General features: G+C 40.1%; 3 protein-coding genes across 9 annotated transcripts; 2 read left to right on the forward strand and 1 right to left on the reverse strand.

Moving 5' to 3' along the window:
• Nucleotides 1-226: 226 nt before the first annotated feature.
• Nucleotides 227-3,182, reverse strand: tmem138 (transmembrane protein 138). 3 transcript variants are annotated; one of them, XM_074678102.1, is made up of 5 exons: nt 3,027-3,182; nt 1,918-2,449; nt 1,127-1,298; nt 973-1,048; nt 227-884 (listed from the first exon to the last, which is right to left on the reverse strand). In XM_074678102.1, the coding sequence occupies exons 2-5, from the start codon at nt 2,043-2,045 to the stop codon at nt 772-774; spliced, it is 489 nt and encodes a 162-aa protein (XP_074534203.1). In that variant the 5' UTR covers nt 2,046-2,449; nt 3,027-3,182; the 3' UTR covers nt 227-771. The 3 variants fall into 3 exon arrangements, with proteins under 3 accessions (XP_074534203.1, XP_074534204.1, XP_074534205.1); XM_074678103.1 differs by having other exon boundaries at nt 3,060-3,176; XM_074678104.1 differs by lacking the exon at nt 3,027-3,182 and adding an exon at nt 2,622-2,953.
• Nucleotides 2,425-12,135, forward strand: cracr2b (calcium release activated channel regulator 2B). Of its 3 annotated transcripts, none has more exons than XM_074678100.1 (18): nt 2,425-2,578; nt 6,160-6,416; nt 6,493-6,604; nt 6,704-6,851; nt 7,187-7,333; nt 7,441-7,531; nt 7,622-7,717; nt 7,799-7,986; nt 8,095-8,166; nt 8,280-8,334; nt 9,190-9,269; nt 9,375-9,495; nt 9,703-9,829; nt 9,921-10,002; nt 10,849-10,963; nt 11,209-11,310; nt 11,439-11,515; nt 11,986-12,135. In XM_074678100.1, exons 2-18 carry the CDS (start codon nt 6,162-6,164, stop codon nt 12,068-12,070), a joined length of 1,953 nt encoding a protein of 650 aa, XP_074534201.1. In that variant the 5' UTR covers nt 2,425-2,578; nt 6,160-6,161; the 3' UTR covers nt 12,071-12,135. The 3 variants fall into 3 exon arrangements, with proteins under 3 accessions (XP_074534201.1, XP_074534200.1, XP_074534202.1); XM_074678099.1 differs by lacking the exon at nt 2,425-2,578 and adding an exon at nt 3,459-3,534 and having other exon boundaries at nt 11,986-12,132; XM_074678101.1 differs by lacking the exons at nt 2,425-2,578; nt 9,190-9,269; nt 9,375-9,495; ... (4 more) ...; nt 11,439-11,515; nt 11,986-12,135 and adding an exon at nt 3,459-3,534 and having other exon boundaries at nt 8,280-8,711.
• A 289-nt stretch (nt 12,136-12,424) lies between these two features.
• Nucleotides 12,425-16,724, forward strand: cd151 (CD151 molecule). Of its 3 annotated transcripts, XM_074677308.1 has the most exons (9): nt 12,425-12,586; nt 13,484-13,568; nt 13,979-14,170; nt 14,779-14,853; nt 15,218-15,238; nt 15,563-15,667; nt 15,817-15,972; nt 16,066-16,152; nt 16,298-16,724. In XM_074677308.1, exons 2-9 carry the CDS (start codon nt 13,485-13,487, stop codon nt 16,355-16,357), a joined length of 780 nt encoding a protein of 259 aa, XP_074533409.1. In that variant the 5' UTR covers nt 12,425-12,586; nt 13,484; the 3' UTR covers nt 16,358-16,724. The 3 variants fall into 3 exon arrangements, with proteins under 3 accessions (XP_074533409.1, XP_074533410.1, XP_074533411.1); XM_074677309.1 differs by lacking the exon at nt 15,218-15,238; XM_074677310.1 differs by lacking the exons at nt 14,779-14,853; nt 15,218-15,238.
• Nucleotides 16,725-16,759: the final 35 nt, after the last annotated feature.

Genomic DNA, 16,759 nt, shown 5'->3' on the forward strand with positions numbered 1-16,759 from the left:
TAGAATGTTATTTTGAACCACTGAAGACTATTTATGGTGTGTTTTACTAGTGGTGCCTAAAACCTCAATCCCTGATTAATCTCCGTGTTAAAAATAGAGCAGTCTGTTTCACCTTGTGTCCTGGATAATACGTGCCCCTCTAGTGATGAAGGATTACACCAGGATTAGAGAAGGATTATTTAATAAAAACAGCAGGAAAACAATTCAAAGATCCCTGCTCATAAACAACTGGGTCTGTATTAAAATTGGCTTATTACAAGAATTATGTTAGCCATGTAAACATCACAAACCGACCTTTTAAGAGGCAAAACGACCCATCAGGTTTCCTTCTTAAGAAAAAATAACATGACAACCCTCAATCTACAAATGGAACATCATGACAGTTCTAAATGAGTAAAAAAAAATCATCAGTAACACTTACTCAGTAATATATTGACTTTGTTCCACTATGTCTGCAACACAAATGGATTTACAAAGGCCACAGAGGTTGAAAGAGACAATCCTGATTAATACAATACTGCTATGACTTGCTTGCCAATGTTAAACCATCTGACTGGCTTACTGCCTGGCTACCAGGAACCAGTAAACACAAACTGTATGAGACTGTCTCATCCTCTTGACCTGTTTGTGAGTTCCATCAGTTTTCCAAATCAATACATGGCTTATCTATGTCTAACAGAGTAATTCTTCTTTTTCAAAACAAGAAAAAGTCCAAAATGTATTTGTCCTAATGATGATGGTCCTTTAAAGTCTTTCTCAGACCACTTCTCTTCACTGTCGAGCTCTGGCAAAGGCATCTCGCAGCCAGAGAGAGTCCTCGTACAGTCTTGGGTCTCCCATGTACTCTGCTGTGCGTTTGTATAAGTAGTAATACACCACAGCCACTGATGAGGGAGAGAAAGAAGTTACTGAGTGATCATTGAACACTCAATATACATTAACTGTAATGGCTGATTTAATCTACCATCTTACCTGTTCGCTGGAAAACGAAGAGGGCTTGAAGCCCATCAGTCCAAACAAAACTGTTTGAATCAAGCCATCTGAGGTTCTAGGGAGGAAAAACATTGTTAGATAAAAATTATGAGGTTCACAGTTCTGTAATCAGTAATGGTGTGAGGAATCTTACCATCACCCAGCTGTGGAAAATGATGCTGAGAGTCAGGTACAGAGAAGAAAATAACAGCAGAGCCCTGAACCGCTCCAGCAGCAGGGACACCAGGCCAACCTGGAACACGTATGTGTTGAACATCATCAGCAGGATGATGATCACGTTGAACAAAATGGCAATGTCTTGAATGCTGTAGACAAAGAATTTTAAGGTTTATTTTCATTATAAAAACCCTCATTCACTAACAAAGTGTTGGTTCACATTGAGGTGTGACAGAAAACATTAGGGTACTTTGGCCAAAGATCTCGGATTACAAGAACATAATTTTTCTACTTTAACAAACCCAACATGGTTTAAAGTTACACAATATGATCCCACTGAAAGCTTTTTCAATCAGTGTTTGGTGCAAAAAAAAAAACAAGAGGAAAAAAAAGAAGATACATAGAACTATCAGTGCTCTCTTTAAATGTGTGGTTCAGTGCCAAATCCCTTAGCTAGGGGATTCGTTATCAAATAAGAACATCTTGACCACACCAAAATCAAAAATGGACATTTCATTTTCCTTTATCTCTTGACTTAAATCAATTAGTTCATTATTTATGTCTGACTATGGTAAGCGAATTTTCTAATTAATAGTACACGATTACTAAAATGGATTTTAAACAAATATAGAAATGTAGTAAGCAATGACATTAAGATAAAAACAGACAATGAGGAATTCTGTGATTGATAATTTCTTGAATAAACACAAGTAAAATAATTATCTGGAAAAAATGATAGTTGTTTGAGCTGGTAGTTCAGTGACTTACATAAAGAGCACTAGTTGGATGGCAGGTGCTGCTCTTAGGAGTTCACTGAAGGAGTTGACGAAGAGGTCATAGGCCAAAAGTGCCAGCTGGATCAGCAGCACCAAAGAGTAGTTACCAGACTGAAGCATCTTCAATGGCTGCAGAAAACCACCAAGCTTCACAGTCTATCGCCCCCGAGCCTTGGCTGGATTTCCTACATTAATGAAAAGCTGGTACTTTATGATAAAGCTTTCTGGGTCTTGTATCAGTCCCTACATACTTTGGTGCACGGTACAAAAATCATCATCTAGTTCAGACTGCAAAACGTGTCCATCCACATGGTCAGAAATGGGTAGCTTTCCTTTGAGTGTACTCTTGCTGTGGGTTTGATTCACTCAGGTTTGTCTTCCCCTCAAAAAATGTTTGTTGTCTGAGACATAAATCCTTGATGATGACTGCAGGAAATCTCGGACACCCAATTTGGTGATTAGAAGTCTCCTCAGGTGCGGCATGTTGACATCTCTGAGGAGGAAAGTCTCCTCATCTGCATGAGCTGCAAACAAGAACAGAAGATCTGTGACAAAACAGACACAGTTTTACGAAACAGATGGTTTCCCCGTTACCCTGCTAAGAGCAGCTACTTTTGGGTGAAAGGATCTCCACAGCAAGTGCATTCGGAGTGGTAAATCGAGCTCAGCCAACATAAATCGAGGCAAATAACCTACCCATGTAACTGTGAAAGGTCAACATGCCCAGTCTGTTATACAGGCGAGCATAGAGAGGTCAACGCTGGGATAACAGATTATTTCACCGACACGGACATCGTCTCCTGTTTTGTTGTCGTGGTGTTACTCTCCCTTTCCTGTGTTTTACGCATCTAATCTACCTGTGTCCGCAGTCTGGTGTTGTTTGGTTAAGGCTAATGGTAATCTGCATGACGGAGGCATGCTACCTACTAAGTGTTATAACACAATCCTGTTTCCAAGTCAAAACACTTGTTTGGCACTGACCCAACACAGATTTTTACTTCGGGGAACTCCCTCAAGGCACGTTTGCTAGTTATACGTTCACAACACTGCATAAGTAAGATAGTCAAACACAACTGGACAGACACACAATAGACAACTTACCAGTAAAAAACAAACAAACAAACAGGTAAATACCGAAACTGAGCAGTCCGGGGACGAAATGAATGACGGAATAGACTTAATTTCCCATGTATTCTCCCAAACTGCTAACGGCGTTGAGCATCTACTGCTGCTTTTCCGCGGCAACTGTGCATTTCCTCGAATTCCATGGTAACGCTTCTCCCTACCGTAATTATAGACATAAAAGGTGTCTGAAAGCCACCCAAACAACCTCCAAATTACAAAGTGAACGGAGTGTATGGCCATTTTATCAGTTAGAGCTTATGCGTTTTTTTAAGTTGATATTTCTGTATGAACGTGGAAAGGGGGAAACAAACAGTCGGGCAGAAGAGAGTGTTTTCAGCTGACTGACTACATCAAGCATTACGGTAGCTTTAGCGAGCACGGGGTCCTCACTGCCACCCCGTGGCTGAGGTCGGGACATACTCAAACTAAATAACCGTGAGGTGTTCAAAGGTATTGGGCACCTGAGTCCAGCACTACGACGTCGGTGAGTGGGCAAAGTTTTTTCACAACTTAAATGCTGCCGTTTAATTTATTCATTTAGTATTAAAAGAAAGTTTATGTGCACCTTGTACCTGCTTCGACTTCAACTAAATAGCTGTTGTGCTGCGTCCTATACCTTATTAATAATTAAAATGTGGGCCGCCTTATTTCACTGTGTCTGTTTTGGTTACTTCAGTAAGCTACATAGCTGCACAGCTGGCTGTAGATAGACTATTTCAATCGTTGTTGGTTTTTTGGTTGCACCTTTTGATACAGACACATATGTTAATCGGCGTTTAACCACTATGGCCTGTTAACCTTTCTCATTCAAGCTGTCACACTGTTTAAGGTAACATATGTTAAAGCTAACACACATAGCTGAAGTGTTGGACCTTTTTGCAGTTTGACTGACAGTTTTGTGGTGACTTTCCCCAATATGAGACCCGCCTTGCTAAATAGTCTGTACTTCAATCTGATATTTGGTGTTGCTCATTTTGTAAGTCTGTCGTCTGTAAAAGTCCTTAATGCATAATGTTTACAAAAAGTTGAGTCCCTTATCAAGGATCCCAGCATATCTCTTGAGTAATAAGGAAGGTTTGATAGATTAAATGCCAGATGCTTAACTGTCCATGATCTGAACTTACTTTTTGGGGGTTGGTTTTATGCTTTTATAGATAGCATAACTGGATAGATAATATTAAGACATAATATTTAATTTAACAGCAGATGTAGACCTCAGCCTGAAAGAATAGCTTTCTTAGCACTGCTTTTAAAACGTATTTAAACAGTATTATTTACTTGATTCAGATAAGTTCTCCCTGTGTCATATAAGTGTCATTCAACCTAAAGTCTGTTTACGTGGTAAGCTTCTGTCTCTCATAAATCACTGTTTTATGAATGTTCACAGAGATACTGAGGTAAATTTTCCCAGTAGTTTTGGCGAGTGAAATTTGCTTGCAATTGTGGTATTTCTGAGAATGCAAACAACTGCAAATGTTTGATTTGCATGTCCTTTCCCCTGGCTGTCCACCCTCCCTCCCTTCAGGTACACAGTAGCTCCTCTCACATGACACCATCCTGTTTTTATCCTTTACACATCCTGGTGCACAGTCCTTGACACTGCCAGTGACAGTGACATATCTTTATGGCTTTCTTTAAATAAACACTAATATTAATTGATTATGCTGCATAAGGCTGACAATTTATGTTTGGCTTCCCTGGAAGCAACAAGAAAGTAAAATGTTATATCCTTCGACACACAGTCTTACTAAGTGCAAAAATGTCAGACAGCTGATCACAGCAGCTGTAGATAGTGTGCAGTCACGACCTGGTTTGTTCCTTGCTTCATGTTTGACAAGGGAGGTCCCACAAGGCGAGCTTCCCACAATAGCTTGCAGCTCCAAAAAATGTCCAAAGTGTTTTCATTTGTAAAGTCAAGTCATCAAGTTGATTATGTCATACTTGGGGTATTTAGAACAAAAAAGAAGAGCTAGAGACCTCCCTTAAGGGCCAAAACTAACAATTTGCTGTTGTTGCTGTTGTTTTTTTAGACAGCTTATCACAGTAATGAGTTGTTTAGAGTATGAACTAGAGCCCGACCAATTAATCGGCCGGGCCTATTAATCGGGCCGATTATGCCTGTCACCGATTAATCAACATCGGCCAAAATGTAGCCGATTATAAACATTTTTGCTCCACGGAGATTCTATCCCTCCTGCTCCTGTGTGTTGGGCTGCACACTGCCTGAGTGCCCCGCCCCTCCATCCACCATTATGTAATGTAAGACTATCGACGTTTAAACGTCACGAAAGTTGCTTTTTTGTGAGATTAACTGAGATAAATGCTACTGTTAATTTACATGTCCACCGTTATCTAATGTAAGACTATAGAATAACATTTTAATGTTGTGTAAGTGGCTCTTTGTGTGTTTACAGTTTGACTTTTTTATTTATTATTGTGTTTACAGCTTGTTTTTATTTATCATTGGTTTACACTACAGTTCTTATGTTGACAGTTTTAAAATTAAAGTTCCTTGTTTTAATTTAATAGTGTTCTGTCTCTGTCTTGAATCATATGGTTGTTATAATAATTTGTGTTCATATACAGTATATATCCTGTGTATATCAATGAATTTATAATATATATCAGCCAATATATCGGATATTGGCTTTTTTTGCCCCCCCCCCCCCCCCCCCCCCCCCCCCCCCCCCCCAGTATCGGTATCGGCATCAGCCTCAAAAATCCCATATCGGTCGGGCTCTAGTATGAACAATTGCCAGCAAGAAAAAAAAATGCCCTTTACAAAGTCCATTATGACTTGGTTTTACATGATAGTATGTAACAGGATATTTGTATATAACCATGTTTTAGGTTATTAGTTGTTTTTTTTTTAGATATTTTGTCAGAAATATTGAGGAACTGTCAACAATTTTACAAGTCTAGCTTTTCAAATGAAGATTTTCTGCTTTTATTTTCAATTTATCAGTGTATGTGACCTGAATATCCGAAGGCTTTAAACTTTTGATCAAACCACACATTATTATTTTACTGCAGAATAAGAAATTACAGCTTATGACTCTCTTGAAAAGAAAACAACGGAAAACCTATCCGATCCTGTGTCTCTGTGCAGTGATGTCTCACTGGCTGAATGATGGAGAAGTGCTGGTTGCTCAGGGTAGTGGTGAGACGGTACCAGTGAGCCCCAGAACCCGGGGTTTTCCACCTGGTAGTCCCTTACCAGGACGGGGGCGTAGCCCACTATCTTCACCCACCACAAGAGAGGTAGTGTCAGGAAGCCCACAGGCTGAGACCATGGGCAAGGCCAAAGAACTGTTTGTTCTGTGTGACAAAGAGGGCAAAGGGTTCATCACAAAGCGGGACATGCAGGTGAGCAGAAGATGACATAAAATTAGAAAAAAAAACTGTCTGCAGAGCCTTAAACTTTCTATCATGACCTGACCAGAGGCTACAAGAAGAACTGCCGCTGTCACCTGAACAGCTGGAGACAGTGTTCGAGAGTTTGGATAGAAAGAGCAACGGCTTCCTCACTCCTATTGAGTTCAACACAGGACTTGGCAAGTGATGTCTATTGGACGTCTTACATCTCATGGCATCTATGGTTATAAATGCTGTTCAGTCATAAATGCCTTCTCCTCTCCCTGTGTGTGGTTCAGGAGAGTTGGTGGGGCTGGAGGACACGACAGAGCCTGATCACGAAGAGGAAGAGCCAGAGACAGACAAGGTGGACTGGTCCCATGACCCTGCTGCAGTCAGATTTGTGAACATACTGACAGAGCTTGGTGCTGACAGACTCCTTAGAAAGTAAGAACACTGTCACAGACTCAGTCCTATTGAAGCGGTAGTTTATTTCTCTTTATCCTGCACAGTCATATCTATTTACAACAGAGCAAATGCTTCTAATCTAATTTATACATCTATTTATTGTAATAGAACAAGGTTGCTCAAAACTGTAGCAACAAAAGCAACATTCAGTGATTAACTTAACAACAAGCTGCAGCCCCCAACCAAAAAAGAGTTAACATGCACAAAAGATTTTTTGAAGACACTCGTAATTTTTCTAGAAGGCCATGATATACCCAGTACCTCCCTTAAATGTAATGATGTTATTTGTTTTGTGCCGTGTGTTTTTGTGTCAGTCAGCAGGACCTTTGCTCTCTGTGGTGTGACCTCCAGAGAGACAGACCAGAGCTGCTGAGTCTCCTTGAAAAAATCCTGATCCATGCAATGTCCCATTTACAAGACTCCATCAGAGAGAGGGACAACCTGGAACAAACCCTACGCAGGTCCCAAACCCCACACTCTCCCCTCTGCAGCCAGGTTACATTTCACAACTTCATGATTCAACTGTGAGAAATGAGATTGTGTTCACGCTGAGTTTTCTCTGTCCCAGGCGGGAGAGTGAGCATGACCAGGTTGTTCGCTCCATGTATGAAGAAATGGAAACTCAAATCCGGGAGGAGAGAGAGAAACGCCTGGCTCAGGTATAAATGTGTGTATGTAGTCCAGTTTTTGTTCCATTCAGCAAAAGTGAATGTTCAGTAGCGTTTAATGAAATGTATTGTGAAAACCAGGACAGTGTTAAACACAAACAGAGAGGTCAACAACTTGAAGAGGAGCTGAAGATGAAAGAGCAAGAGCTGGAGAATACACTCAACAAACAAAAAGAGGTAAGAGTATAAACAGTATTATCGTATTATCTGAAGACTTGGTTTAAAGAGTGAATCAACAGGACCTGTGTTTGTCTTAAGCTGGAGACCAGAATCCGGCAGCTTAGCTGTGAACAGGAAAACTTTAGGACGCAGAACCAGCAACTACGGAGCCTCAACTTCCAGCTTCAGGAGCAGGTGGAGAGCAGCAGAGAGCAGCTGCAGAAAGCTGTGGGTCAGCTCAGTCTGCTGCAGCTGAATGAGGCAGAGGAACAAGAAGCTAGACAGAGGTGAGCAGCTCCTTAAGAAGCTGCCTGATGATATGATACAGTATTTCATTAGGAAAATTAATGTTCTCAACACACATTTCCTTTAACATTCTTTTTTCTGTACTGTAGAAGTGTAATAAAGGTGTCAACAAACATGCAGAAGGAGAAGGACAGTCTCATGAGACAACTGGAACTGTTGAGGTAAGTCCTTACAGCCTAGTCAACGCATTTCCAACATGTGCTGATGAAAACTCTCTTTGTGAAGTAATGACTGTAAATCCAGCTTATCTTTTAATTTTCTGTCTGTGTTTCAGGGATATGAACAAAAGGCTGCGTGATGAGAAAGATGCCCAGCACACTCAGAAGAGGGTTAGTCATAGACACGCTGTCTTCCCTACTGTTCCATTAACTTATTACCTCAGTGAAGACCTTTGCTCTCCATGGGCGCAGCAGATTTATCCAACCTGAGCTAAGTCCTGGAATCACTTCATGCTTTAGTTCATCATCTGGACAATGATTATTTATGTGGGCAGCTGTTACACTTTGGTCATTGACCGAACTTGTGTTAATGTCAGCAACACTGCGTTGGATTTTCCAGTGTCGGCGTGTTTTTTCCTTGAAGACTTTTGTTAGAAAAACATTTATTCTGTCCTGTGTCAACCTGTAGGGAAAAGTCTTAAATATATTCAAACTGATACTGTACACTTTATTATTTATGGTAAGGGCTACAATGGGTCGGTAATAACCAAGACAATAAAATCTTCATAAAAAATTATCAAGAGTGACAATCTCTGGAAATCTTCCTCTTTATTCCACTCAAACAAAATGTTTAATTTGTTACCCTCAGTTGTGTTTGGGCATTTGAAATCCAAAAGCTCTCTTCCATCCAGTAGTCTGAGCAAATGATTTGCAGCTTGTATTTAAAATACAAAAAATATATGTGAGAGACATTTTATACTATAACAAAGTGATAACCGTTTAGTTATTCCTTGTAAATTTGCTGTATGATTAATGAACAGAAACATGCGTTGCTGATTTTTTTAACATCTTTTCAGCATAAGTAACTATTGCTTTATCTTTACTTTTTGCATTTCAAATTTTGATTCCAAGTATCTCCTCATGAAGGGGAAAAAATAGGTTTGACTTTCCATAGCTCATTATTACATAATTTAAGCTGAAAATAATTCTTAATGCTACTAATTTCTTTCAAACTGGAACTTTCAGAGACCAAATGTAAGAAAGCCTTTACAGAAGAAAGGGTCAATTATAGGTAACTATCTGCTGCAAGACAAGCCATTGAAAAGGTTTGTATGACATACAGCATCTGATATCACATTGTCATCATCTCAGCAACACAACACAAGCTGTCTGAGGACGCAACTAACTTTGTGTGTTCATTAATCCTGAAGAATGCTGAGCACATCCGATGAGTGGGAGCAGGACAAAGACAAAGAGGTGACAAATTCATCCAAGAGACACCAGCCGTCATGTAGAGTCAGGGGTGAAAATGTTGAACAGATGCACACTCAGGTAGGGAACAAATACATTTTACAAATACACCTGGAAAAAGTCCATGTTTTGTTATGAACACAGTAGCTGCCCCAGCAGACGATGCCACTGTGGGGCTCTTGTAGGCTTCACAGCAGTGATTGAGAAGAGATCTGTAAACTGTGGGTCCTCTGGGAAGTGAAGGATTAAGACCTTTTATCTGTTAAGTTTGGTGCCTTTACCCTGTAGAGCACAGTTATCAGTCCTGAGCGAGTGTTCAAGCTGGTATTCCTGGGAAACTCAGGGGTGGGTAAGACTTCCTTCATCCAGCACTACAGCACAGGACACTTCCAGAGTGGATTAAGAGCTACTGTGGGTAAGCCGTGCATCTTTTAACCCTGTTTTACAGCAACTCTAAAGCTTTTTTCAGATAATATCAAATGAAAACGTGTGTCTTTTGTCTCTAGGTATAGATTTCCAAATGAGGACTCTAACTCTGGGCACCACCACTATCATTCTGCAGCTCTGGGACACCGCAGGGCAGGAGAGGTCAGATATGATACAGAGTATCCCAAAACTAGACAAAACACATTTTGCCTCTGCTGAAGCATAGTGTGTGAGAAAACGTTACCAAATTTTGGATAATTCAGCACTAAAGAAATGAAAAATTAACAAGCTATGTGTTTATAGACCACACTTTTTTTTTTACCCCTCACATGTCTTTGAGGGCCACAAAATTTTGCTGTGGAACTTTCTGTGTGCCATTATTACACAGTGGAGTATGCCCACTCAAGTCACCTAATGTAACAGTTTAACCTTCATATGTGTGGAGCTTGATTTCCTGCCTGCTGGGACTCTTATGGCAGGGTTGGCCAACCAGTCAGAGACTGACTGCCACAAAAATGACCGTAGTACTACAAAGAGCCACGTCATACACGGGGTCTTAAAAACACTTCCTCTCACACAAAAACGAAATGACATAAAATGAAAATCAATACATTTCCAACTTTTAAAGCGAGATTTATTGTGTTTGTGTGTTGGAATTTGTACTAGAGAAGAGAAACTGAAACTTAAGTATCAATCCGTATACCCAAACATTGATCAACACTGATCCCAACGTCGTCATCAGTTTACCAATATTTAGATTGATCGGCACACCACTACTCTTAACTATACATATTTTTATGAATGGATTGAAGAGCCGCACGCTGAAAGGCAAAGAGCCACATGTGGCCCCCGAGCAGCAGGTCGGCCACCCCTACTCTTATAGTATTCACAGCCTGAATGCTTCAGTGTATACAGTTTTATGTTGCATTATTTTGTTCATAAATAACACCATAATAGTGCAGAATGTTAGGAATGACTTCTTTAACCTAATTATTAATGCGTGTCCAGGTTTCACAGCATCACAGAGCAGTACTACAGAAAGGCTGACGCCATCCTGGCCATGTATGATATCACTCAGCCTGGATCCTTCACTGCTGTCAGAGAGTGGATAGACTCTGTAAAGGTGAGCTCAACACGTGCTTCGATGGTAAACAAAACAGTCTGTCTCACTTTAAATACATGTGCAGGTTACATACAGCTCAGAGCGTCAGAGCTCAACAGACACTAATCCAGTCTCTGTGATAAATCTCCACTTTGTGTTGTCTTTTGTTTTGGGCTACATCATTCATTTCCCTCATTTATGACATTTTTCCCTCAAGCATGAGCGCGCATTGAAGTGCGTTTGTACTCTGTTTTGTGTCCTCACAGGAGAAGATGAATGACGGTGCTGTCTTGATGCTGCTGGCCAACAAACTAGACATGGCAGAAACCAGAAAAGTATCGATAGAGGACGGGCAGGGATTAGCAGAGGTAAAGATTTATGACACATTTGAATATTCAAAGCCCCTTCTACAGAGATTTTCTAATAATGGACATGGAAAGAAAGGAAACTATTTGAAGTGAATTTTAAAGAAATACATTTTTTTCTGGTTTAACAGCAACATCAAGCTATGTTTTATGAGTGTAGCGCCAAATCTGGGTGTAACATGGAGGAGCTGATGAGCTGTCTTGCTGGGTGAGGTGTTTAAATTCCTACTGTAGTCACTGACATCATCTGGACCCTGATTAATGTTTGCTTCATTTGTGTTAAGAGTTTGTTCTTCTGGTTGATCAGTGTCACCAGTCATTTGTAAGACGTGCAATCAAATGCAGTAGACCTGACACACATTAAGCCTCAAAAGGAAGAACTTCATCCTTTTGTTTTTGCTTTTCTTGAGTCTCTGGATTGCTCTGTTTTAAACATAGAAAAGTAGCCAATCACCACTTTTGATAATCTAGATTAAGCAAGTAATGGCATTTCAAATAAATAATATTTTACAAAAATGTCTCACATGCTTGCTCAATAACTTAGAATAGCTTATAGTTTCTCTTTTTTTAAAGACTAGTTGTTGAATGAAGCAGCAGGAACAGTTTGGAAAACTTGAAATTTGTTTTGCTCCTCATTTTCCCTCTGCTCCCAAATTTATGATAATTGTCTCATTTCAGGGTGCTGATTCTCCAGCATGATCGACAATGTGAGGATGCACTTTTACTGACGGAGGACACTGTTCCAAGAAGCTGCTGCACATAAGAGAAGGAAGGAATCTCTCAGGTGTCAGCTCCATGGGTCGTTGGTTACATGTATTTGTTGGGACTGCTGGATTGCATGCACTGTTTTAAGATTCCCAGGTCACTTAAATCTTTTGAATTTACCAGAAGTGCCATATTTCTGTGAACAAGATTTTCTTCCAGCTTCTTCAATTTTCTTTTGTTGTTACATGACTTTATTTTCCATTAAAATATATTTTGAGAACATTTTGTCTCATTTTCTGAACAAGCATTATGTCGAGTTTGAGTGCTGCAGCTCATATGCGTGAGAAACCAGCTGGGGGCAGCCGTGTCCTGTTCACAGGCAGTGCAGGGGCGAGCTGCCTGTTGAGCCAAAAGAGGACTTGAGTGGGAGGCTTGGGTCTAAGTGTCAACTGAGAACGTGCACTGTTGCTGTTAACCTTCAGAGACAGCAGTGCTTTGACACAGGGGTCGGCTAGATCTGGGAAGACGTTACCCCGATAATCTGCATCCTTCAGAGCCCACCATCTAAAATCAGGTAGGAGTATTTTAGTCTCAGCGGAAAGGGAGAGCAGTTTTTCCATGACACAATGAGTTAAAAATAACTCTGATTTGGACCATTAGGAGATTTTGTTTTCAGTCACATTTACACATAGAAAGCTCCTGAAAAAGCTCTATGACAACCATTCTGTGCTGACTATTTTAGTTTTATCACATTCTCTAGTGATATGTAGTCCTTTATTTGTCTTGTAGACATTTCTTTATTTGTTTCTGCATTTTTAAATAGGGCAAGATGTTCAATGAAATGTACCATTTAAAAACCTGCATCTGGTGATGCTCATGGTCCCAGTCTTTTTTTAAAAGAAGTAAAGAAAGTTCTTATTCATGAGGTGTGAAGTTATAGCGATTGAATATCAGGTTAAGTTACTGAGATGGGAGACACATATATATCTGTCTGCTGGATGACATGTGACACAAGTAGTTAGGTCTGTTTTCCCCACAGCATATTTGATTTCATCTTTAACTCCTCATGTTGCTCTGTTTAACTCACTTTCATGCAGTTTTGAAATGCATTACTCTTGGTTCATAGCTAACGTGCATAAATCTCTGAAACACATCAGGACAGCACATGTGTTCTGTGGTTAAGTCAGGACTCCACCCAGTGAATCACCTTTCACACCAAACCTGGAACTAAAGCAGACTGAAAGGGGAACCATCCCCTAACACAGCAGTCTCAATCAGATACTGCAGTAATAGGCTTTAGCTGCCTGTCACGAGAGTATGAACACAGAAAGCTGTGTGATAATTATCACACGTTTAGTATGAAAACAAGGTTGGAAGGTGGACCTGCTCTCTAAGCACCTCATATTCCTCAATGATGTCTTAGATTTGTAATTTATATGATCTGCTGATATGGTTGTTTCTTATATTTCAGGATGGAGACCCAAGCTGAAAAAACACATACCTGTGGGACAATCTGTCTGAAATATCTACTTTTTCTCTTTAATATCCTTTTCTGGGTAGGTATATATCGCCATTTTTCATGAAGAGAGGTTTTGTGCAAATATTCTTATGTGATAATTAAAGCTCCTGTGAGGAATTGTCAGCTATAAGTGACACAAACAAAAATCAAAAGTGATGCCTTTTAATGATCTGCAAAAGCAAACAAACCATCAGGATTAAAACTGGTTATTCTCTTTCTTATCATCTCTCATACTGTTGCTACTGTTTTGCATTTTTTGCTTTCTAAACTTTGTCTTACATTGCATAAACAAAGTCAGCTAAATGTTTCTCAGAGCTGACAGGGAATGAAAAAGGCGTTGTTGTGTTTGCATCCCTGTGCCTGTGCTACAACAGCTCAAAATAAGCTGGTGCATTCTTTGGATGAGCATCTGGTTTAAATTGGGCTGATAACGGTGCGTTCTTTCAGCTGGCAGGAGGAGCTGTGCTGGCAGTGGGAGTGTGGACTCTGGTGGAAAAGAGTGACTACATCAGTTTACTCAACTCCAGCCTTTACTCCGCCTCAGCATACATCCTGATAGCTGCTGGAGCCATCGTGATAGTGACCGGGATCATCGGCTGCTGTGCCACTCTGAAAGAGATGAAGAGTCTCCTGATTGTGGTGAGCTGGCTCAGTCCCAACTCACACTAGCTTCAGTTTGAACCACTTTAGCATTAACCCAATTTGATGATATGAAAGCAGAAACACAGATGGAGACTTTAAGGCTCTGTTTATACACACAACCTGAAAGTTAATCCTTGTTGACCTCCTGTCCGGTGCCTGCGTTCACATGAAGTCAGACAAGAATGAGTGTCAGATATAACAGCAAGCAGAGTCATGCAGAGTGTGTCTTTAAGAGTTTAGATTTAGAGTGCAGCTCACAGCAGAGGTATGAGGGGCATCACAAGCGGCTGCATTGACTGTCAGACAGACAGACAGACAGACAGACAGAGAGGGAGCGAGAGGATGTAATAAAGGAGCAAGTGGCAAACTAAGTCTAAGTTCACCACCTCTTAAACAAATAACTTCCTAAAACAGAGTTCAGACAGTTATATAAGAGTGTAATTCATCAAATTGTTTCTTTTGTAGTCACACACCTTTCATTTCAATTCTAATTTCATATTTTAATGTTGTAATTGCTGATAGAAATGCACTGAAACCACACATGAAAACATAAGCATTTATTCCTTTTCACCATGTTGTGTTTTTTTGCTGTCTCTCCTCCTTAGTATTTGATCTTGTTGCTTTGTATTTTCCTGCTGGAAATTATTGCTGGTGTGCTGGCCTACATTAAGTATCAAGAGGTAAAGCCTTTTTCTAAGTTTATAAATATATTTACTTATCAATTAGACAAATAGTACTTCCAAACATCTTATTTTTTACAATATTGTGTTCCTTTAATATCCTGAATCCATGCAAATAATCCATTTTGCATCATCTGGAGCTGAAACATCACCGCAGCACACTAAATTGCAACTCTTCTAGATATGACTCCTAACTCTCCTGCTTGTTTCAATCCATCCTTCAAATTTTGTCACCATGCATGAAGTACTTCAACTGCTGCTATTGTGAAACATTCCCTGCATGCCTCTTTGTGCATGTTCTTCATTTGTTCTGTTTCTCCATCCTTCTCACACATCTTTTTCTTCCTCCCTCCTCTATCTCCAGTGTTTCCCTCTCTGCTACCAGGTAATCTGCTGCCACTTTGTCCATTTCATATCAAACTGTTTCTCCAACAGGCTGATATAAAACGGTCTAATTTCACTCTTTGCACTTTGTCAGTCAAGCAGTAAGACTATTTTTATTTGCGAATGCTCATGTGGAGCAGAGTGGGGTCAGAGAAGAGCTATGCTCATATGTTGTGAGCTATGTGCAGGCATTGCACAGGTACAGAAGAATGTTACAAGGGAGAAGGGAAACTTGACCACAGGCTATTTTTATTGATGGGAGGAGATTTGCAGGTGACAGACTATTTTCCTGCACTATCACTTAAGTGTTTCTCCTGCCTCACAGCTGGATGAGGATCTCAAACAAAACCTGCAGATGACCATGCAGCAGAGATACCGGCAGCCTGGAGAGGACAGTGTCACAGAGGCAGTGGATAAACTTCAACAAGAGGTGTGGGAGTGACACTGAATTTTTAAACCACAGAGCTGGCAGCTAACAGCTGGATCAAATGCCTTCTGTTAGATAAGTCAGCTTGAACCAGATAATATTTGATTTCAATTGACAGTTTTCTCCTTTCTTGCTCTGCCCTCCTCACTCAGTTTAAGTGTTGTGGCAGTAACAGCTCCTCAGACTGGACGGGCAGTGTGTACATACAGGATGAAGACAATGAGCGGCTCATCCCTGACAGCTGCTGTAAAACCCCGAGTGACCACTGTGGCCGCAGGGACCATCCCTCCAACATCTACAAGGTGGAGGTAGGCAGAGCTGTCCATTTGGCTGGGGTTGGATTCCATAATAACATAAACACTATCCGAGTTTTTAATTCTTCTTGTTTCTGTTGATTCCAGGGGGGCTGCATAATGAAACTAGAGGAGTTTATCCTGAGTCAGTTGTATATCCTTGGTGCAGTGGGCATTGGGATTGCATTTTTACAGGTAAAGCTTTACCAATTCAAAAAAATCATCATAATGTCAATGTTTCTTTTGAATCTGTGCAAAACTTCAGAAACAGATGCATCAACAACAGTGTTTATTTCTAGCACATAACTCATCACATTTTCATGTCTTGTTTTTCTTTCAGCTTGTGGGGATGATGTTTACTTGCTGCCTTTATCGAAGTTTGAAAGAAGATCCATACTGATTTTTGATTTACAAAAAACTGCCACCACATTACTGATTATACTTATTGAGTTCAATGATTTCCCTAGCACTGTGATGCTGTGAAATTGCCAGTTAAAATAACGCCACAGCTTTAAAATCCTACAACATTAGTAAAACCATATAGCTGCTGGGCAGCCCTTTTCTTTTCTGTCAAATACCACTGCATGCTTCAGATATATTATATTCTTATAAACATACTTATACACTTACATACTTAAGATGTGCTATCTTTTAAACAATAAGGTATCTATAATAATCTGGTAGCAGATGTGGTTATGTTTTTAATCAGTGAATGCCTTGTTATTTATCTAGTTTTTATAATGAATATTTACCTTATGCACAATTTAAAAAAAAAATTCAAACGAGATATTTCTGAATTTTG

This window comes from Halichoeres trimaculatus, unplaced genomic scaffold (genome assembly GCF_033239565.1).
Source record: "Halichoeres trimaculatus isolate MK-OKI-2021-1 unplaced genomic scaffold, fHalTri1.1 fHalTri1_scaffold_10, whole genome shotgun sequence".
In the NCBI taxonomy this organism is placed as follows: domain Eukaryota; kingdom Metazoa; phylum Chordata; class Actinopteri; order Labriformes; family Labridae; genus Halichoeres; species Halichoeres trimaculatus.